Consider the following 21722-nt stretch of genomic DNA (forward strand, 5'->3'; position numbering starts at 1 on the left):
ATATAACAATCCTATCCTTGAATGTGTAATTGGTTTTGTATTATGAAGTGAATTTTGCTAAAAATTCTGGTCCAATTCGATCAAATTTAGAAAGAAAAAAAAAGGAGTATATACAATGTATTCTTTGTAAAAGTTCAAAAAAATCCCAAGAATCTTGGCAGTCCAAAATGAGTTGCTATATTCAAAGGCATTGAACACGATGCAATTGCAAACCAAAAAACCACTAGGAGGAGAAAAAGGTCGGTCGCAAAAATTTCCTCCAATAGTCAAATTCCCACCTACCCGCAATTACTTTGAATATTTATTTCCCAGATTTTTTATTATATTTGCATTATTTTTTACTTTATTTGTACCCACGCGCCGCGTGGGGTTTAAAATATGTACCAGTGGGATCGGTAGAAGAGATCAAACGGACAAAACAAGTTGAAAAGTGGCCTGCTTGGTTCCACTGGAAAATCCAATGCTGAGTCCGACTCTGACGACGGCGTCGTTTTGTCCACCCTGTCAATCCCCTCGTGCTCTCTCACAGCCTATTGCTGGTAAAACGAAACAACACTCGGGAGTCATATTCCGGTAGTCAATTAATCATATCTCAAAATGTACATAAACTATGGTTACATTTAAATCTAAAAATGGAAGATAAATTTATCCAAAGACAGAAAAGAAGATAAATGATGTTTGTTGTAAATGGCTTACAAAACCTCATTTCAATTATAATTGTACACGATTGAATACGAAATCACGATTGAGTACATAATCAACTGTTTTAAACGCACTGTTGGATACAAAATTAAATGACCACGTGTATAATTGTTTTATAGTTACTAGCGTTTCAAATCCAGCTACTTACTAGTGTTTCAAATCCAGCTACTGGACAGTTGAGTATAGAAGCAACTGACAATATGTACGATTCAACATAAATTGAACTGATCAGTATATAGTTAATCGTTGTTGAATTTAAGCTCAATGATATATTATATTAACCATTCTTACCAATAGATTATTTGCTTTTCCTCATTATAAGTTCAATTGATAGTTTTTTCTCATTATAAGTTCGATTGATACTCATGTATGATCGGGTACAAATTTAACGAAGTGGTGATAAACTAGCCTGAGCGGTTCTTCGTCAACCAATTTGGTAACTTTTAATATTAAAATTTATTTTATTCCTGGCCGTTGCTCGCTTCTCCTACTGCTCTGCCTATAAATAGGAGTAGTTCTACCAGTGCTCTCTTTTTCTCTTCTTCTTCCTTTTCCCTCTCCCCCTCCTCTTCCGGTCTCCAGTTCCCCGGCGACCAGCTCCCGGCGACGTTGCCGGCCACTGACCGATCTCACCGCCGGAAATTCTCGTCCTTTTCCCTATCTCCCTCTCTCTCAGGTTCGCGCTCTGCAACTCTCCCGCTTCTCTCAAACTGTAACGTGCCTTTTTTTTTTCCGGCAACGAGGTTCAGATCTGGACTCTGCCACGGATTTGTCGATCTTCTGATCCATCGGTACCTCCATTAACGCCGGTTGGAGCTTCCGATTGAATGCGTTGCTCCATTCTCGTCGATCTTGATCTACGCTTTTACATTTCTTTAATCTTTCATTTTTGTTTCCTACTATTATAAACAATCCAAATCTTTTTGGCACTGAAATTAGTAACCGCAGTAAAAAAAACGGATTCTCATCGCCTTGTCTGCTTCTGAATTACTGGAGCTGTAAAAACTCTCTGTAATTTTTTTTACCTGATAGTTTGGTACGTTGTGTCTGGTAGGAACTCAGATCTGTTAAAAAGCCATTAGAGCGTTTTGAAGAAGAGAAGAAATGGAGGGACTACGAAATGTGAGCTCGCATTGCTCCATCTCGGACATGGACGACTACGATCTGTCGAGGCTGCTTGACAAGCCGAGGCTCAATATCAAGAGGGAGAGGTCCTTTGACGAGAGGTCACTCAGTGAGCTCTCCATTGGCCTCGCCAGAGCTGGATTGGACAACTTTGACAGCTCGTATTCGCCGGGAGGGAGGTCCGGTTTCGACACGCCTGCCTCGTCCACTCGCAACTCGTTTGAGCCTCATCCCATGGTTGCCGAGGCGTGGGAAGCTCTCCGGCGCTCTCTGGTGTTCTTCCGGAACCAGCCGGTGGGGACTATTGCTGCTTATGATCACGCCTCGGAGGAAGTGTTGAACTATGATCAGGTTTAGGCCTTTTTATTCCACTGTATGTTGTGAAGTTTAATGTATTGCCAATGCTATTTTTTTTTATGTACATATCAATATCATGCAGTAATGATATGTAGAATCGTGTTAAATCAGTTTTTCCATGACTGATGAAGCCCATGAATATTGGGGCTTATAGTACTCGTGCTTCGTTACAGTTTTGCATAAGCTCTGCTATTATTTTTCTTGTTATGGAAGTGAAAAGGAAAGATTGGAAACGTGTTTGGCATGAAGACTAGATATAAATGGGAGTACATCTTGATATGTTATGTTGTTGTGTGTAGGTTTTTGTGCGTGACTTTGTACCAAGTGCTCTGGCTTTCCTAATGAATGGTGAGCCTGAGATAGTGAAAAACTTTCTCTTGAAGACGCTTCAGCTTCAAGGGTGGGAAAAAAGAATAGACAGGTTCAAGCTTGGAGAAGGTGCTATGCCAGCAAGTTTCAAAGTTCTTCATGACCCTGTTAGGAAGACAGATACTATCCATGCAGATTTTGGTGAGAGTGCAATTGGACGAGTTGCACCGGTTGACTCTGGTTTCTGGTGGATTATATTGCTCCGTGCATATACAAAGTCAACAGGAGATTTATCTCTGGCGGAAACAGAAGATTGTCAAAAGGGCATGAAGCTTATATTGACTCTATGTCTGTCAGAAGGCTTTGACACATTCCCAACTTTGCTTTGTGCTGATGGATGCTCTATGATTGATCGTAGAATGGTAAGTTTGCATTTAATTGTCACAAGCACCTTACAAGCAATTTGCTAATTGGCATACTAAACATTAGTGGCCTTCAGCTAATACAGATTTAATACGAATTTTCCTATAATGTGGAAGTCAGGATGAAGTTAATATTTTAATCTGTTGGCCATAACCATATCAATCTTTTTGCAAAACTCTTTTGTTTACTTTCCTAATATATTGGCCAGCATCGTTTATTGCTGGTAGTTTTGATTGAAGAACTTGGTCAACTATTGTCGTGCATCGAAATATCATCAAGAAGAGGTCATAGTAGGTCTCGTTATATCTTTCTTTGTTTGAGAATGATATCCACATTTATGCCAACTTAAAGTTTCATTTACTTTTCAATGTTCAAGCACACATCTAATTTTATAATTTGATATTGTCAGTTCTATTACTATGTAAGGTAATAACTGCAGTGTTACCACAAATGCTTTAGAAATGGAGTCCCTGAATTCACACCTTCCTTTCTACTGTAAACATGAAAAAAAACATTAAACTCACTACAATGATACCTCCAGAAACCTCATCCCAGAATGATTTTGGGCATGATTCTAAAGTTGTAGGCCATAGGTTGGTTGATAGAAGTGCTTAACCAACTTGGTGCATTAGCTAAGATACAATAGCTTTACAGATCAAAGTGAAGACCAATATGTGATTAGTATCTTTGGGACCAGCATTTATGTAGAAATGAGATTAAAAAAATTGTGCTTAATCTTTTAGTTCATGGAGTATCTTGTATATAGAAATTGGTGGAACTGTCTGTTAAAAACATAAACTTGCAATTCCTGGACATTAATTAGGTTGACATTTATAATGGACATATATAGAAAGATACAAAAGCTAATAAGGAATTACTGAATAAAAATATTGAGTTGTATAAATCTTTGCACCGTTCATGTATATATGTCTTTTACTCTTTACTTTTGTGTGGTACATAGTTATTTTATTTCTGCTCTCCGCCAGAGGACTTTATTCGTCAGTGTAATTTTGATATACTTTCTCATCTAAATGTTCTAATTAATGGATTATTTTTACAGGGAATATATGGTTATCCTATTGAGATTCAAGCTCTGTTCTTTATGGCGCTCAGATGTGCTTGTGCATTGCTAAAACCAGATACAGAAGGAAAAGAATTTATAGACCGAATTTCAAAGCGTTTGCATGCCTTGAGTTACCACATGCGAGGTTACTTCTGGCTAGATTTCCAACAATTAAATGACATATACCGTTATAAGACTGAAGAGTACTCACATACTGCAGTAAATAAGTTCAATGTCATTCCTGATTCCATCCCAGACTGGGTATTTGATTTTATGCCCACACGGGGTGGCTACTTTATTGGCAATGTGAGTCCTGCAAGGATGGATTTTAGATGGTTTGCTCTGGGTAATTGTATTGCAATTCTATCTTCTCTCGCGACCCCAGAGCAATCAATAGCTATAATGGATCTTATTGAAGCTCGCTGGGAAGAGTTGGTGGGAGAAATGCCTCTGAAAATTGCTTATCCAGCAATTGAAAGTCATGAGTGGCGAATTGTTACTGGTTGTGATCCTAAGAATACCAGATGGAGTTACCATAATGGAGGGTCTTGGCCAGGTTTGTTCCCCTCTTCTCTTGACATATCATTTGTATAAACTTAATATGGATGATGCATAGAAAGAATGTGACCTTATTCTAAGGGTGGAAAAGAACTGATATGTGAATAAGTATTGCCTGTAAAACCTATATGGAGGAAAAAATAAGTGATATATGAATTAACATTGCCAGTAAAAGCTGTATGCAACCAAGAAATCCCATGTGGGCTTTCTGTCTGGTTCAGATTATAGAAGTTTGTCTGTTTAAAGATTTTGACTTTTAGCATCAAATAATTTTTTTTGTTGTCTACTCTGAATCTTTGAGTTGCATATGATCAGATTTAAAAAAAAAAAATTAATCATGTTTTTTTTTAAAACTTTTTTCCTTCTTTCTGGAGTTTTACACGACCTTTCTTGTTGTCACAAATCATAATTAAAAGATTGCTTGCCTAAGATTCAGGAATGAGAAAAAATCTACTAATTTGGTGCCTGTAAAAGTGTAAATCTTTTCTAAACATGATTTTCTCCTCCTTGTACCCTTCCTCTGCCAGTTTATGCTTTTCTGCTTTTTACTTTTACTCGATGCATTTGAACTTTTGAAGTGTTGCTTGTAGCTGACTTGACATAAAGTGTTGGTTTTCATCATCTCCTGCTAGCTTATTTCCTGGGGTGAATTTTTTTTAAGGTTTTGTTTTTCATGATGGATTAATATTGGGGTCTAGTGTTTTTATTTTAGGTTATTTATTTATTTATTATTATTTAAGAAGGATTGATATTGGGACCCAGCCTTTTTTTTTGGCATTATCTGAAGCAGTATAATTATGGCCTTGGTGATACTTAATGTTGATTTAGGCAAAATGCTTTTAAATGCAATTATTTAGTATAAAACATTAGTGATCCACCATCTTTTCGTATGGGTTGTTGATATACCTACAGTAAACTGGTTCACAAGTAAGTTGATAATATTAATATTTCATTTTGAAGCTAGTCTTTAAGCCTTTTTTTTTGGCATTATCTGAAGCAGTATAATTATGGCCTTGGTGATACTTAATGTTGATTTAGGCAAAATGCTTTTAAATGCAATTATTTAGTATAAAACATTAGTGATCCACCATCTTTTCGTATGGGTTGTTGATACACCTACAGTAAACTGGTTCACAAGTAAGTTGATAATATTAATATTTCATTTTGAAGCTAGTCTTTAAGAGTTGTTGTTAAAACATATGCTCAAAATTTCACATTTGAAGTCTGAAAATCACTTCTGTTTTTGTGATTTTGATAAGGAAAATATTTATTTGCAAATGAAACAGCCAGACTATTAGTTGATTTCTCATAGTTAAAAAAAGTTGAATTTCTTTTCCAAGCAGGGTTGCATTGTGATTGTTCAAATTTTATTTCTATATGGGTACCAGATCCTTTCTAAATATGTTCGTTAGAGCTTTCCTTGTTGGATACATGCTAAGAATCAGAAACCTGGTTTGATCGTTGCTAATTTACTGGTTATATTTGTTTGACAACAGTAAAACCATATATTGTTTCAATTATCAACATCATATCTTTGCTAGTGTACTAAGAGATGATCTCACATTCTCCCCTTTTCAGATAGTGTATGGGTTAGCTTTCTAGTGTCTACTGTTAAGCATGTATATAATAGTCATGTTCAGTAAAACTGCATCCTTCTAGTTGAACCACTTGGTCATAGTTTAGTCATACGATGTATACCCTCTTTTTTAGCTCAGCTTGGCGGCAGGGAACTTTCTTTCAACCTCAGGAGTTTTTCTTTAGAAAAAAAAAAACCAATGTTCTTTAATTCTGTAATCTCTTCCCCTATTTGTTTTATCTCATATCTTTCCATGTAAACATCATGCAAGTTCCTGGCATTACAATCTTATTTCTTTGGGTGTTTTGATTGTTTTGCTCCTCATTTTGGAAGGTTTTCATTAAATATTTCTTGACTGCTGGTTTTTTCTTTGTTGGAACTTTTTTTTTCCCTTTCACATTCGTGCAGTGCTTTTATGGATGCTAACGGCTGCCTGCATTAAGACGGGACGACCACAAATCGCAAGGAAAGCAATTGAGCTTGCTGAGAGTCGTCTGCTAAAAGATTCTTGGCCAGAATATTATGATGGGAAGCTAGGGAGATATATTGGCAAACAGGCAAGGAAGTACCAGACATGGTCAATAGCTGGATATTTGGTTGCAAAGATGATGCTAGAAGATCCATCGCATTTGGGTATGATCTCACTGGAAGAGGACAAGCAAATGAAACCTGTAATTAGGAGATCATCATCGTGGACATGCTGAAAAGTTCATCAAATAAAGCTAGAGAGGAAAGTAGCCAAGAAAAAGAAAAGAATAGAGGAAAGGTAAAAGGTGAGAGATACTTGTTATTTCATTGCAAACGCCACACATTCTTTGGAGGTTTCAATCCTTGTAGGCTTGATTGACAATATGGTTTTGTGTACAATAGCATTTGCTGAGACTAGTTTTTTACTTTCAAATAAAAGATACATTTGGTCTATTTCTAATTCAAATTTTGATTGCGATGGCCTACGCCACTTCTATGTGCTCACAGGTAATGAGCCCTACACAGGCTGAAATGAAGCTTATCTTTTGCTTTACATATGAGCAGTCTGGATTGATATTATCTATGTCATATAGTCAGTTTCAGTGATTTCAAGTAGTTTTCTTATTATCTTGGCTACTTTGTCAGGTGACATGCTATTTGTCATCGTCTAGAATCCTTGAATTGGAAAGTGGTAATGTTAAAACAAGACCTAATATTGTAGAACTTTGTTATGTTTCAAATGGAAAGGTCTAACTTCCAGCAATTTGTGTAGTGGGATTGTTTCTCTTTTCTGAGTTCTCAAATCTCAACCATCTCTAAAGTGGGGGCAGGTTTTGGAAGAGTTGAAAATAAAAAACTCATTTCCCTTGACCGATATAAATTGAAGCTATCTGGGATGCTCTTAGTTTAGAAGCTTGTTTTAGTTGTAATAAATATAAGGTTGGGGAGCAAGTACTGATGCTCACAAATATTTATCTATTGATGGCTGCCAGAAGCAAAACTTGTGTTGGGACTTGGGGTGAGTCTTGCAGGGTTTGCTGCATAACTTTCAGTGTCAAGTTTGCTGTTACTAAACGGATTGCCGAACTACTTTCGATTTACAATTTGCTTTTTCTAGCTTCAATTGTTGAGCTTTACTTGTTATGATATAGAAAAATCTATAAGGGAATATTGTGGTCTCGTGTGTTTCATAAGCAGTCTATTCAGATCATCAACCAAGTGATACAAACAGGAAACAGCTCATTGCCATTGTGTTTTTGCAAAAGGAGTTTTTGTTTGTTTGTTTGTTTTGCACACAAGATATCTACAGATATCGTTTACATGAAAACCATCTGCAGCACTTCAAAGCTGATTATTCTTGCGTGTATTCATGAGCAACCAACAGAATTTCAGGAAGTTCTTGCTTGGTACTCTGAGTCTGACTTTTTCAGGTCTAATTGTGTGATGAACATTGGGCTGAGGCTTCTATAGGGGCTGCGCTTACAAATTCTTTCAAAGTACGAAACCTGGAGTCCCTTCTTCCTTGCAATGTCAGACCGAACTCTGCGCGGACTATATCCAGGTCTACCAGTAACTACAACACTAGTAGTCTTGTCTGCAAAGTTGGTCAGAGCTACCAATGTTTCTGGTTCAATAGCAGATGAAGCATCCACTAGAAAGATATGGCTAAAATGCCCAGCTGCTATGCCTTTATCATGTAGTCGAAAACTACTCATGAAAGTTGAGAAAATCACCCTGTATTTCTTGAGTTTCTTTATGGGAGGACAAGAAAAACAAGACTGTTTGTAAAGAGATGAGCGGAGAGTATCCTCAGGTACCTCATCTTTCTCACGGAATGCAGAATTGGCACGGAACATAGTAGACTCTGGAATCACCTTCACCAAGCTTCTCATCAACACATCACAGCAACTGTTAGTAGGCGCACAGATAATAATCCGATGCTTTGATGACTTCAGATATAACTGGTATACTGCTTCACTAACAACCACTCCAGTTCTCGAAGGTTCTCCCAAGTATGCAAAAGATTTGCCTTCAGGTACGCAGACTGGACCAGTTACTACATAAGGTGGTGAGCCATGACTCCTTAAGATATGTCCGACCGCAGAACGTTGATCTTGATCCAGCTCATGACAAGTAGTAGAAAGCAGAGGTGGTGCAGTAGAAATGCTCGCTCGTGAGTCACAGTCAGGGAAGAGGAAGTTCTGAAACAAGGCATCCGATGCATCTTTAACAGCTTGGTGGGCACGTTTCAAACAAACTCTATTGAATGAGAAGCTGACATCGTATTTTGTGTTGGAATGATGTTTAGAATAAAAGCCATCTTCAAATTCTACTAAAACGCGTTTGCTCCTAACACTCCGATAAATGAAACCCTGCATGAAAATAAGATCATTATGATGATAATGTGGTTATATAACTGATTTCAATTAGTACACTACTTGAAGCCTATAAGGCCATAACCCATTTCTGTTGTTGTTGAAAATCTAGAGTAGGTGCAGCTAATTCATGATTATCATTCTACTTGATAATCTGAATGATAAATTAGAAATGACAGGACTTGGTGAAGTAGAACTCGTGAAGTAGAACTATAGTGATCGATCAACAGAATCCAGCAAAAATATACTAAGGGGCATAAATAGATGTTCAGAGTTTACCTGAAAGGGCTCCGCAGTACTCTTACCAACTGGTCGTGCAAAGACCAAGTCCCGTGATAAGAGGTACGGCCGTTTCTCACGAACAGACTCAAGCTCAAATGCTACAAAGGTTTTGTCTTCCTTTTTCTTATTCTTATAAATTGCAGTTTCATCCAACTCCAATGTCACATCTTCCAATAGGAAATCACTCCATTTCTGAAGGCGAAAAAAATGCAGCACTAAATTAGTTAAGACAGCAAACAACATGCATAGAATCACATAATAACCAGATCAAGACAATGTAGCTATTGTCAAGGTGATTTATGCATCTAGTAATCAGGGTACCTCCGTATAGAAATCTTCAGTATATAAGAGAGCAGCAAAGTAATCCTTGTATGTTTTGGGAGACAAAGGGTTATTGAGAACTTTGGGCACAATTTCGTCCTTGATCAAGGCTTTGATATCCTCCGGAATCATGAATACAGGTAAGGAATCCTCTTCAACACACACATAAGCTGTTTTCTTGCCGTCTCGTTGGTGTTGAGTTGTAACATTTGAGGAGGAGGAGGCTGGGGATAAGATTGACTTATAGACAGGAGGGACCTTCGGAGAAGATAGAGACGAAGATTGTGGTGGTTTCTTAGGGGATGATGAAGATGGTGTAACCTTCGGAGAAGATAGAGACGAAGATTGTGGTGGCTTCTTAGGGGATGATGAAGATGGTGTAACCTTCGGAGAAGATAGAGACGAAGATTGTGGTGGTTTCTTAGGGGATGATGAAGATGGTGTAACCTTCGGAGAAGATAGAGACGAAGATTGTGGTGGCTTCTTAAGGGATGATGAAGACGAAGATTGTGGTGGCTTCTTAAGGGATGATGAAGATGGTGTAACCTTCAGAGAAGATAGAGACGAAGATAGTGGTGGCTTCTTAGGGGATGATGAAGATGGTGTAATCTTCGGAGAAGATAGAGACGAAAATTGTGGTGGCTTCTTAGGGGATGATGAAGATGGTGTAACCTTCGGAGAAGATAGAGACGAAGATAGTGGTGGCTTCTTAGGGGATGGTGAAGATGGTGTAACCTTCGGAGAAGATAGAGACGAAGATTGTGGTGCCTTCTTAGGGGATGATGAAGATGGTGTAACCTTCGGAGAAGATAGAGACGAAGATAGTGGTGGCTTCTTAGGGGATGGTGAAGATGGTGTAACCTTCGGAGAAGATAGAGACGAAGATTGTGGTGCCTTCTTAGGGGATGATGAAGATGGTTTAATAGTAGATGATGTAGTATAAGATGGAAAATGTTGAGATACTGGTGGGGGTTTATAAGTGGAGGCGAGAGATGAATAAGGTGAACGAAGCAGAGAAGGAAAAAAATCACCATAGTGGTAGTGAGGCTGAAATGAAGTTGAAGTTGAAGTTGAAGTTGATGAAGTAGGCAAATGGCTGATCCTAGGACTGTCCGTATAATAACGGGAAGGGGCAAATGAAGCTTCTTCATCATCAGCGGTATCAATATGAACATGCTTTCTTGTATAATGGGACGAAGATCGTATACAATCAGGCTCATCGGCACAGCAAAGAAGGCATCTCAGAAATTCAAAACAGCCCGACATTTCTTGATCACTCTACTGAGTCTGCTCTCTCCTGTGACTGTGATCAAATTCAGAACAAACAAGCTAATCAATCCAAACCCTTTCTACTGTTTCTAGTTCAAAGCAGATCGGGTAAACTGTTGCAAAATTTAGTAGAAATGGAACTCAAGAATCTAACGATGATTGCAGAGGAGGACCAGACAGATCGATCAGTGTCGAAGGGTGACACAACAAATTGATAAAAAGATGAAGAGAGGAACAGAGAAGACCAAGACCTCGTTGACTAGCGCCAACGACTGTTCACCAACTAAGCTTTTCTACTCGCTAGTGGACTACTACTCGCTCTAATAAGTAATGCTTGCTTTTCAAGAAAAAAAAGAAAAACCACAGTAGGGTGTTTTTGTAAGATTGAGTTTGAACATGACAATTCATCTACATACTACAACTTGTTATTGCTCACAGAATGAGTAGTCGAGATAAAGTATGACTCCTTATCCTTGTTAATTATGTTTGTGATAGAATCTCACTTACATGATAGGAAATCTATTTACTTAACAACTAAGAATAAACGTCTGATAAAGATATAGTGAACCAGTTGTAATTGGATTCATCAACCTCTTATGAGGAGGGCTCTATTACTTCTGCTCTATATATATACGTGATCCCTGTGACCTCTCTAAGACACGAGCTATTCATAATCTTGCCCTATAGATAAAAAATTTAGAGAGAATCACAGAAGATAAGTATGCAACGATGATTGTTCTTTTCTAATATTAATTGTTTTTTGTTATGTGTTTATTGAATGCAATCGGTATGATTTTGTTTGATAGTCTGTGTACTTACAACAGTTTATTAGAAATTTAGAATGCAACTACATGCACAGTGAGTAGTGAGTAGTGACTGGTAAAGTAGTAAAGGGAGAACGAGAAACAGGGTCCTTTTCTTAACTCTTAAGAGTTAAGAGGACTAAAAGGCAGAACAAATCACTAGGACTACACATGCTGTAGGGTACTAGATCAGCTGTCTATGGCCGATGATGAATCTAGCTACGTGGAAAATATGCCCTTTCTGTGACTTGGAACAACACATCATGCATCACAAAAAAGATCACAGTCGAATTTATAATCACGCAGAGTTTAGTTTCCTTCACTTGTGTTGAATTTCATATTTACACAATCCCAAGATAGAAAATGTTGGCGAATTAAACAAGACCAATAATGTTTACGCAACTCAAAAGTTCAAAGAGCAATCAGGATTGGAGCAGCACAGTAAGCTCCATATACGTTGATGTTGCCATAAGGCCCATAACACATGCACAACTGGAAATGAAGGTGTCATCTCATTTTATTGTCATCTTGCTGAGCCTTTGAAAGTATGATATCTTCAGTCCTTTGGTCCTGGCCATACCAGATTGCATCCGATTTGTTGGATGATAGGTTGCACCTGTTACTATAACAGCCGTGCTTTCATTAGCGAAATTAGCAAGAGGTATCATCGTCTCTGGCTCAGTAGCCAAGGCAGCATCCACTAGAAAAATATGGCTGAAATGTCCACAAGATAGGCCTTCACTCTGTAGCCGAAAGCTGGTAACAAACGTGGAGAAGATCAGCCTCATTTACCTCTCTAAATGCAGCATTGGTTCGATACATGTCACACTCTGGAATTACATTCTTTAAACTAATCATAAACCCATCACATGTGCTGTTTAAGGGGGCACATATGAGAATACGATCATCTGGGGAACTTCTATAGATTTGCAATGCTGCTTCTCGAACAACCTCTCCTGTGCTTGATAGTTTATACCTGTTACGTTCAGTCTTTCTCGCATAATTCACGCAGCCTTGGCCCTGTATAATGTAGGGTGGCGAACCAGACCGGCCTAAAATCTGTCTAACTGCAGCCTTTTGAACTGCATCAAGTTCATGATTGGTGGAACGCTTTTCCGACGTGGATGATGAACCTTTGGGAATGATGGTCTTTTCTGGAACACAATCAGGAAAGAGGTAGTTCTGGGACAAAGGATATGATGCAGCTAGGATAGCAGCATGAGCTCTTTTAAAGCAGAGCCTGTAATATGAGAAGCTGATGTCATATCTGTGTTTCGCATCACGCTGATAATGAAATTCATGTCCAAAATCAACTAATACATGACTGCCCCTCACCACACGGTAGAGAATTCCCTGAGTAAAATACAGCAGCATAGTATTGCTTATAACAGGAAACAACTAGATCCTTCTACATAAACACGTACTACGTACCAATGTTTTAAAAAACTCACCTCAAGGTTCGTATGAGGCTTAAAAAACTTAAGGTTACTTACATAACGCTTATGTTTTCTGATCTGGGCACTAAGGCTTAAAACGCTTAAGCTTTTTACGCTTTATGCTACATTTTTCAGGTATTTTACTACGTTTTAGAAAATAATATTTTTAGGTATATTTTTATATTTATTTATATACTGTGTTTAATTTGATGAAAACTATCTAAAACGTTTGGATTATGAATTTCATTATATCTAAATGCAATAAATTAGTAAGTTTTTATGTATATTTGTTCTTTTTGTATGTGTATAATTATATATTTACACATTTTACTACTAATTTTTTTATAACATAAGGCTTACGTTTTATGTGCCTCAAGTTTTAAGACTCTTAAAAAAACGCATTGGGGTACGTTTTCGCATTTTAAAACATTGCTACGTTTTACTGAATATATGAAGGGAAATATTGTTGCAGCAGCATTACACATGAAAGCTTACTACATGCGCCTTCTTACCTGGACTTACATACCATATAGAAGTATGTATGATATAAGAGGAAATTGTAGCATAATGATAGAGCATGGTACAATATATAATCAATTACCCAGTACCTCATATAAATGCATGAATTTTACAGAGCTTACCTCAAATGGTTGAACATCACTACCCGAAGGTCGTGCATAAACAAAGTCCCTTGACAAAAGAAATGGGCGTCTCTGAGGAACGGAATCCAATTCTAACATTACAAAGTTTTTTTTATTCTTCTTTTTGACCTTTATAATTGCTTCTTCCAAACTCAATGTCACATGCAACATTTGATAATTTTTCCATTTCTGAACCAAATAAAATCAGCAGAATCAAGAGATCGACTTGGAACACCGGCTCCTTTCTGAAGGCACCAACTCAAAAAGGGAAGGGAACAATTAAAGCATACCTCCAAGTAGACCTTCTCAGCATATAAGAGAGCAGCAAAGTAGTTCTTATAGGTTAAGGGAGACAGTGGCTGGTTAAGAACTTTAGGCACGATATCTTTCTTGATCAAAGCTTTAATGTCTTTGGGAACCTTGTATATAGGTAATGAGCTCTTTTGAACCAAAGAATAGTGTGACTTCCCCCGCCGATCATGCCTTAAAGGTTGGAGGCAGCTTAGTTGATGATGGAGGTGATCCAGATGATGAAAACGAAGAATGCTGACTAGGGGAAGACTGAGGCAGCACAGAAATACTCACCAATGCAGATGGCAGTGATGATGGAGATGGATTAGATGAGCCCTTTTCAATCCATGAATAATTTGTCTTCACATGTTGATCACTTATATACGAGTGAGATGAGGCTGAAGGCAGCTTAGGTGACAATGGTGGTGATTCTGATGAAGATGGGGAAAATGGAGGTGGTGGAGAGTGAATTACCAGTTGGGGTTCTAGGAATGCTGGGGATGGATAAGTAGGTAAGACCTTCTCAACACTCAAGTTTTTTTCCTTTTGCGTCGGTTTCTTCTCTTTAACTTTGAGGAAGAAGCAGAAAGACAGGGTTCCAAGGACTATGGGAGCTCAAGGGGAGAGGGAGATGGGGGTGGCCTAGAAGTAAATGATGGGGATGCAGATGATTCAGATGAAACCTGCGCGCTTTTCAATCCAAACAAAAATTGCCTTCCCCTTTTGATTGTTTCCCTTAGGGGAGGAAGCTGATGAAGGTGGTTTCAATTTGGGAAAAAAAAAGAGAGGATTTAGGTGGTTTAGATGAAGATGTTGGGGGTTTAATTGACACTTCAGGTGGTGCTTGTTCCTGTATGAATGAACTGTTAGAAAGATTTTAAAAATATAAAAGAAAAGAGGGGAAGTATTGAAACGGTGGATAGACATCTATTCAATCAAGAGGTGTCTTGTATATTTGATATGTTTCTCAAACCTGTTGCAATTGTATGTCAATTATTTTGAATGCAAATTCAATTTAATTATAGATGACTCTTGGTGAAGAGTTATGACTGAAAGTACAAGTCTGTTAGTTGTTTGAAAATGTATGACTAATCCTATATATATATAGGGATACTTCTTTGCATATGAGAACAAAAAAATAACACCGTGTTCCTTTCTTTTACTCTCCTTCTGATAGTCTATTTCAATCTCTTTTCTCAAAACAAAATCTGGAAACTATACATCTGCAGATATAGTTTCTAGCAACCTTGAGCCCCTTGTAAAATCTTCAATCGAGTGTTAGGTTGATCTTTGTAAGTGCAAGACGCTGATCAACATTAGCCAGTTGCTAGGTTTCATTGTATCCACAAGGCTTATTTGCATCAACCCCTTTGCACACAAGTAGTAGGGGCAAATATAGTCTGAAAGATAGCGTTGCTACAACGTGCCTTGAAGCATTAAACTCTTTCAAATGATCACTACCCACATACCTATATTCACAAAATCTCCAACATGAACACACATTCAATGAAAGGGAGATGAATTGAAAACAAAGTTGTAAGAAAACCTCATTCTGAGGATCCAATATTCTATATTGCTTATCTATATTACATCACATACATACACAGGTTATAAGTCAAGTAAATTAAGGATTTACAAAAAAAGGAAAAACTAAACTTAGATTTGCAATGCACAGAGATTAATTATACTCATTATTCGACAGTTAAGCTCTATCTGATGTCAAAGTAATTACATGCATATGATGAGACAAATCAAGCTAGTTAAGGAAAACAAACTCTTTTAGCTGTTGAATACACAATTGATCAGAAAAAGTTAACAAACGATCCAGTCTTTACTTTTATTTGATATTTTTTTGTTTGATTGAAGAGAAATTTCAAGCCAGAGTTCCCTAGAAATGAGAGAATGAGCTAGTACCTAAACTGATGTGTGCTGTCGCCGATTAGTTTTCAAGCTTATAACAAAAGAAATCTGCGCCTCGATCATTTCACTAAGTACCAACCATTCATCAGTCCTCAAACAAAGCAATAGCATAAAAAAAAAAGTAAGTTGACTGCATGCAAATAGATCAAAAATATGAAGTTCATGACCACAAAAGCAAAGGAAAATTAACAAAGGGGAATTTAGAAGGAGATCAAGATAAACAAGAATGTACCTGAGATTGTTGAGCCAATGAGCGATCATTATTGAGAGATAGGTAGAGTCATATGCTGATATAAATTATGCTGATGGTTCCATCTCCCTTCCCAAACAGTGAACAAAGACCATGACTTGATAATTGATATATAAACGCAAAGTCACTGTTTAAGAAGACTTTGAGAGGACTCTTGTTATACGTATAACTGATTCCTTGAAATTCTCTGTAATGATCATTGACAAACGTATAATTTATTGTAGAACAGTAACAGTACTAGAGACTGAGAATTTAAGATAGAAAAAACATACAGTATGACTCATCTTATCATTCTCATGTCCTTAATTGCTAGAATGATAGGAAACAGAAACCCTGCTGGTTCAATGATCCAGTGCAGCACATTCGCACCGAAAGAGTGATATATGAAAAGGGTCCAAAGCGATAATTACAAAAATCTATAAGAAACGAAGGAAAGAAGTACCAGAGTGGAGTTGGCTCACCTCTTTTGTTGTATTGTGGGTGGTAAGCAGTCACAAGATGTAATAATAACAAGGAGGACGAGTTGATGAAACTTTAATCTTTAATTTGAGTGCAGGGCTCCACGGGAGTATAATAAGGTTAAGAAGAAGATTCACTTATGTCCTTATTCACAGCTACTGCTTAATTATCAATTCCTGAAGATGGCTGATGGGTTCTGTACGTAGATGCATACATACATAATCGAACCAGAATATATATACATTTGTTGATGACCATGTATATATAAGAAAAGACAAAAGAAACTAGCTCCATTTGGCTGCAAAGCTAGCAGATTGCACCTTCTTCTGGGAAATGAATGAGAACCGATCATTGACTCACTCTTTTCAGTATTTTAAGACTCCCAAGCTTTCTCATTAGGTACCTCAAGCTTTGTGTCCTTCTTAAATCTTCCCGGCTTTGCTTGTGTTATATGCATTTTTTGATCATTTATATCATCATATCCCTCTTCTTTTTTATCCTCCTTCACAATTGTGTTTTTGTAACTTTATGGCTTCATTGCGTAAACAGCTTTTGTTTGGCAACATCTATTGCCACTTTTTTTTTTACATAATCTCACTGTGGCTTGGTTTCTCATGAAGAATTCAAACACTTTCTAGATATCCAAAATGTTGATGAAAAAGTTATGGGGTTTTCCCTTTGTTGATTTTAAGTGCAGTAATATATATCATTTCAGAGTGCACAGTTTATTCATACTCCTATTATTGGTTTTTTCTGATTTAGTTGTCACTGGAATGAAGCAGCAATTTTAGGTGATTGATTATGAAATGTTGAAACTCTAATATGGTATATGAAATCTTGTAATTCCAGTCTCCAGATACATTATTATGTATCTTTTACTCTCTGATTTGAGGGGATGGAAATCTTTGAACTTGTATCAGTTCAGGACTACCGAGTCAATTTACATGCATTGTAGATCTTTTGTACATTATATTGGTTAAGTAATGTGTCTGTTGATTCCAATCATTCATCACTGTAAGCAGCAGAAATGAAAGAAGGGCTGATCGGCATAAGAAGTATATACGAGATATGAACAAAGATCTGATCTAATGGAGAGAAAGCAGACGAATGATAGAGGTGTATCCAGCAAGCTGTTAGGGAATGCGGAAGAATGAACTGAAGAATGGAAATCGAAATAACTCACAACCACAAGCGAAAATAAAATGAAAGAGAACACCGGGATTTAACGTGGTTCGGCAAAGTGCCTACGTCCACGGGTAACAACAATAAAGATCCTCCACTATACGAAGAAAGGTTACACTGAGAGAAATACTACTTCAAGACTCACACTTGAAGGGATACACTCTCACACACTTTATTTTGCTACACACACAAAACTCTCTACTTGGAGTTCTCTCTATCTCTCACTCTTGATCACACACAAGATGATCTCTCCCTTATTGTTCTTCTATATTTATTGCACCACTTCTCATGCCTTTATATAGGCAAACATCTTTGTGCAATTCATGCATTTTCATGTAACATGCATGGAAGCAAAGTCAATCTTCTTCCTTGATCCATGCTCAATGTTGGCATGCTCATCAATGCATTCTTCTTTCTTTGTCAAACAAATCAACCACCTACCACCATAAGGTTGTAGATTTGTTTCTTACCTTCAACAAAGGTTGCTCTAAGTTTCAACAAAACCAACTCCACCAATTAATAGGTCACCAAAGTAATAGGTGTGCTTGATTTACTCATGTGAACATCACATAGTTTTCACACCTCCATTAGGGAGGGATTGACCCTATCAATCTCCCCCTCCCGACTTAGATGGAGGGATGCGCCATTCCAGACGCGCTTCTGCAGAACTCGAACTTCTCCTTCGGTAGAGACTTCGTCATCATATCTGAACTGTTCTTGTCTGTATGAATTTTCTTCAGCAACATTTCCTTAGCTTCCAGCACATCACGTATCCAGTGATACCTCACATCAATGTGTTTTGACCTCGAGTGAAAACTCGAATTCTTGCTCAAGTGAATCGCGCTTTGACTGTCACAATGCAAGACAAACTCTTGTTGTGTATGACCCAATTCCTGTAGGAATCTCTTTAACCACAAAATATCTTTGCACGCTTCCGTAGCTGCAATATACTCTGCTTCTGTAGTTGACAAAGCAACACATTTTTGTAGCTTTGACTGCCACGAGACAGCTCCCCCTGAAAACGTGATCAGGTATCCGGATGTGGACTTTCTCGTGTCAATATCCCCGGCCATGTCTGCATCTGTGTAGCCAACTAGTTCAGACTTGCTACTTCCAAAGCATAGACTCATCTTTGAGGTTCCTCGCAAGTATCTCAGAATCCACTTGACAGCATTCCAGTGCTCCTTGCCTGGATTAGATAAGAATCTGCTAACAACACCAACTGCATGTGTTATGTCTGGTCTAGTACAAACCATCGCGTACATCAAGCTCCCTACTGCTGAGGCATATGGCATTGTTGCCATTTCTTTCTCCTCCTTCTGACTCGTAGGACTCTGCTTTGAGCTGAGCTTCATGTGACTAGCAAGTGGAGTAGCAACTGGTTTTGCTTTCTCCATGTGGAAACGCTCTAGTACCTTCTCAATGTACTTTTCTTGTGATAACCACAATTTCTTGTTCCCACGATCACGGGCAATCTCCATGCCCAAAATCTGCTTGGCTGGTCCTAAATCCTTCATATCAAAGGACTTTGATAAATCTGCCTTTAACTGCTGAATCATAGCAATATCTTTGCCAACAATTAACATATCATCTACATAAAGTAGTAAGATGATAAAATTACCTCCAGCGGGTTGTTGAATATAAACACACGGATCTGCTGACGTTCTTTTGCACCCATGACTCACCATAAAAGAGTCAAACTTCTTATACCATTGTCTTGGTGCTTGCTTCAATCCGTATAGGCTTTTCTTCAACTTGCAAACCATATGCTCCTTTCCATTGACTTCGAAGCCTTCTGGTTGCTCCATATATATTTCTTCATCTAAATCACCATGAACAAATGCAGTCTTCACATCCATCTGCTCCACCTCTAGATCCATGCTCGCAGCCATGCCCAAAATGACTCTAATCGAAGTCATCTTGACAACAGGTGAGAAAATCTCATCAAAATCAATTCCTTCTTTCTGGCTGAATCCTTTGACAACTAAGCGAGCCTTGAATTTTGTCAGTTTCTCATTCTCATCTCGCTTTAACTTGAACACCCACTTGTTCTTGAGTGCTTTTCGGCCTTTAGGAAGCTTCATCAACTCATAGGTGCCGTTCTTTAGTAAAGACTCCATCTCAAACTCCATGGCTAGCCTCCATTTGTCGTGGTCTTGATGAATCTTTGCTTCCATGTAACTTTCAGGCTCTCCGTCACTGGTCAAAAGGATGTAATTTGCATAAGGATCATCTCCATCATTAGTCACCAAAATATATTGAGATGATGGATACTTGGTGGATGGAATTTGCCTCCTGGTGCTTCTACGAACAGCTACTTGATTATTCACATGTTGCTCCCCCTGATCAAACTCCCCTTCATCTTCGACTTCAACATCTCCCGTGTTAGGTACATTTTCAATTCTATCACCTTGCAGCCCAACGTTGTATTCATGCTGTAATGGTGAATCATAAATGCGACTATCACTTGTTGCATTTGGTAGTACCTCTTTGTCGAAATCTGCAATAGATTGGTCTTCATGGAACACCACATCTCTGCTTCTTATGAATTTCTTCGTCTTTGGATTCCACAACCGGTAGCCAAACTCTTCTTCACCATAGCCGACAAATATGCATGGTGACGCCTTGTCATCCAGCTTTTTTCTATGCTCCTTGGATACATGTGCGAATGCTTTACATCCAAATACTCTTAAATGTGAGTAGGATGCATCTTTCCCGGTCCAGACTTCATTTGGAGTCTTAAATTCCAAAGGTACACACGGTGCTCTGTTGATTAGGTAGCACGCAGTCTTCACAGCTTCTCCCCAAAATTCTTTTGATAATTTTGCCATCTTCAACATGCATCTGACTTTCTCCATAATGGTACGATTCATCCGCTCTGCTACGCCATTATGTTGAGGGGTGCCAGGAACTGTCTTCTCATGTCTGATGCCATGCTTTGCACAATAATCTCTAAATTCGTGCGCTATGTACTCTCCGCCATTATCACTACGAAGACACTTCAATTTTCTTCCAGTCTCCCTTTCCACCATAGTGTGGAAAATTGTAAATGTCTGGAACACCTGGTCTTTGGATTCCAACAAATACACCCAAACCTTTCGTGAAGCATCATCAATATAAGTAACAAAATACTTATGCATACCTAATGATTCTTCTTCTATCGGGCCACACACATCTGAATGTACAAGATCTAGAATATTTTCTTTCCTAGTGAAAGTCTTTGAAAAACTAATTTTCTTATGCTTGCCATATAAACAATAATCACAAGAGTCTAGTGAGTTACCTTTGGTAACAGGAATTAGTGACTTCTTTGCCAACAACTGCAGTCATTTCTCACTCATGTGGCCAAGACGTCTATGCCACAAACTTGGAGAAGATTCCTCAACTGCATTCAACTCACTCTTGCATATCTTTCCATAGGTCTTGTAGAGTGTGCAACACATTTTTCCTTTGGCAACTACAAGAGATCCCTTGGTAAGCTTCCACTTTCCATCACCACCATGATGATGAAAGCCTTGTCGATCAAGTACACCAGTTGACATAAGATTGAGACGTAGACCAGGAACATGTCTCACATCTTTCAACAATAATTGACAGCCCACATTTGTCTGTAAGCAAATATCTCCAATCCCAGCAATATTGAAGTAGCTGTCATTGCCCATCTTCACTTTACCAAAGTCACCTGCTTTGTACGTAGTGAAGAACTCTACGTGAGAGGTGACATGAAACGAGGCTCCGGAATCAATGATCCATTGAACTCCAGGATTATCAACTAGTAGACATTCACCTCCAAGTGACAAGAACTCACACTCATCATGAGACACCGCAGCAGCAACATTGTTTGTGTCCTCCTTTTGTTGATGAGTAGCGTCTTCTCTAGCTTCTTTGAATTCCCGCTTCAATTTGTTACAA

The 21722-nt window shown here is 38.2% G+C and overlaps 3 protein-coding genes and 1 long non-coding RNA gene across 18 annotated transcripts; 1 reads left to right on the top strand and 3 right to left on the bottom strand.

The window, feature by feature from the left end:
• The first annotated feature begins 1230 nt into the window (after positions 1–1230).
• On the top strand, positions 1231–7034 carry LOC126793319 (probable alkaline/neutral invertase D). Of its 2 annotated transcripts, none has more exons than XM_050519805.1 (5): positions 1231–1378; positions 1757–2178; positions 2484–2915; positions 3977–4535; positions 6522–7034. In XM_050519805.1, exons 2-5 carry the CDS (start codon positions 1807–1809, stop codon positions 6815–6817), a joined length of 1659 nt encoding a protein of 552 aa, XP_050375762.1. In that variant the 5' UTR covers positions 1231–1378; positions 1757–1806; the 3' UTR covers positions 6818–7034. The 2 variants fall into 2 exon arrangements, with proteins under 2 accessions (XP_050375762.1, XP_050375761.1); XM_050519804.1 differs by having other exon boundaries at positions 1265–1378; positions 1765–2178.
• Positions 4865–6513, bottom strand: LOC126793336 (uncharacterized). Its single transcript, XR_007672053.1, has 2 exons — positions 5654–6513; positions 4865–5443 (listed from the first exon to the last, which is right to left on the bottom strand). It is a non-coding gene; the product is annotated as an uncharacterized LOC126793336 (long non-coding RNA).
• Positions 7035–7684: 650 nt separating the features above from the next.
• Positions 7685–11393, bottom strand: LOC126793315 (probable RNA helicase SDE3). Of its 11 annotated transcripts, none has more exons than XM_050519790.1 (5): positions 10983–11393; positions 10106–10862; positions 9560–10006; positions 9236–9430; positions 7685–8953 (listed from the first exon to the last, which is right to left on the bottom strand). In XM_050519790.1, the coding sequence occupies exons 2-5, from the start codon at positions 10823–10825 to the stop codon at positions 7970–7972; spliced, it is 2346 nt and encodes a 781-aa protein (XP_050375747.1). In that variant the 5' UTR covers positions 10826–10862; positions 10983–11393; the 3' UTR covers positions 7685–7969. The 11 variants fall into 11 exon arrangements, with proteins under 11 accessions (XP_050375747.1, XP_050375751.1, XP_050375749.1 ...); XM_050519794.1 differs by having other exon boundaries at positions 10106–10231; positions 10358–11393; XM_050519792.1 differs by having other exon boundaries at positions 10106–10294; positions 10358–11393.
• A 504-nt stretch (positions 11394–11897) lies between these two features.
• Positions 11898–16546, bottom strand: LOC126793327 (probable RNA helicase SDE3). Of its 4 annotated transcripts, XR_007672047.1 has the most exons (6): positions 16442–16546; positions 16152–16356; positions 15914–16010; positions 13999–14849; positions 13709–13897; positions 11898–12984 (listed from the first exon to the last, which is right to left on the bottom strand). XR_007672047.1 is itself a non-coding variant. In XM_050519816.1 (5 exons), the coding sequence occupies exons 4-5, from the start codon at positions 13877–13879 to the stop codon at positions 12370–12372; spliced, it is 786 nt and encodes a 261-aa protein (XP_050375773.1). In that variant the 5' UTR covers positions 13880–13897; positions 13999–14849; positions 16152–16356; positions 16442–16546; the 3' UTR covers positions 11898–12369. The 4 variants fall into 4 exon arrangements, 3 of the variants coding, with proteins under 3 accessions (XP_050375773.1, XP_050375772.1, XP_050375774.1); XM_050519816.1 differs by lacking the exon at positions 15914–16010; XM_050519815.1 differs by lacking the exons at positions 16152–16356; positions 16442–16546 and having other exon boundaries at positions 15914–16139.
• Positions 16547–21722: the final 5176 nt, after the last annotated feature.

Source organism: Argentina anserina, chromosome 5 (assembly GCF_933775445.1).
Source record: "Argentina anserina chromosome 5, drPotAnse1.1, whole genome shotgun sequence".
NCBI classification, from domain to species: Eukaryota; Viridiplantae; Streptophyta; class Magnoliopsida; order Rosales; family Rosaceae; genus Argentina; species Argentina anserina.

What these genes read in the sequence shown, in the direction of transcription:
- LOC126793319 (XM_050519805.1), top strand. Translation starts at nt 1,807, where the DNA reads ATGGAGGGACTACGAAATGTGAGCTCGCATTGCTCCATCTCGGACATG. An exon ending in CTATGATTGATCGTAGAATG is followed by an intron (nt 2,916 to 3,976) that starts GTAAGTTTGCAT and finishes TTATTTTTACAG; the next exon opens with GGAATATATGGTTATCCTAT. An exon ending in TAATGGAGGGTCTTGGCCAG is followed by an intron (nt 4,536 to 6,521) that starts GTTTGTTCCCCT and finishes ACATTCGTGCAG; the next exon opens with TGCTTTTATGGATGCTAACG.
- LOC126793315 (XM_050519790.1), bottom strand. Translation starts at nt 10,825, where the DNA reads ATGTCGGGCTGTTTTGAATTTCTGAGATGCCTTCTTTGCTGTGCCGAT. An exon ending in CGTCTCTATCTTCTCTGAAG is followed by an intron (nt 10,007 to 10,105) that starts GTTACACCATCT and finishes TCTTCTCCGAAG; the next exon opens with GTTACACCATCTTCATCATC. An exon ending in CTGAAGATTTCTATACGGAG is followed by an intron (nt 9,431 to 9,559) that starts GTACCCTGATTA and finishes TTTCGCCTTCAG; the next exon opens with AAATGGAGTGATTTCCTATT.
- LOC126793327 (XM_050519816.1), bottom strand. Translation starts at nt 13,879, where the DNA reads ATGTTGCATGTGACATTGAGTTTGGAAGAAGCAATTATAAAGGTCAAA. An exon ending in GTGATGTTCAACCATTTGAG is followed by an intron (nt 12,985 to 13,708) that starts GTAAGCTCTGTA and finishes TATTTTACTCAG; the next exon opens with GGAATTCTCTACCGTGTGGT.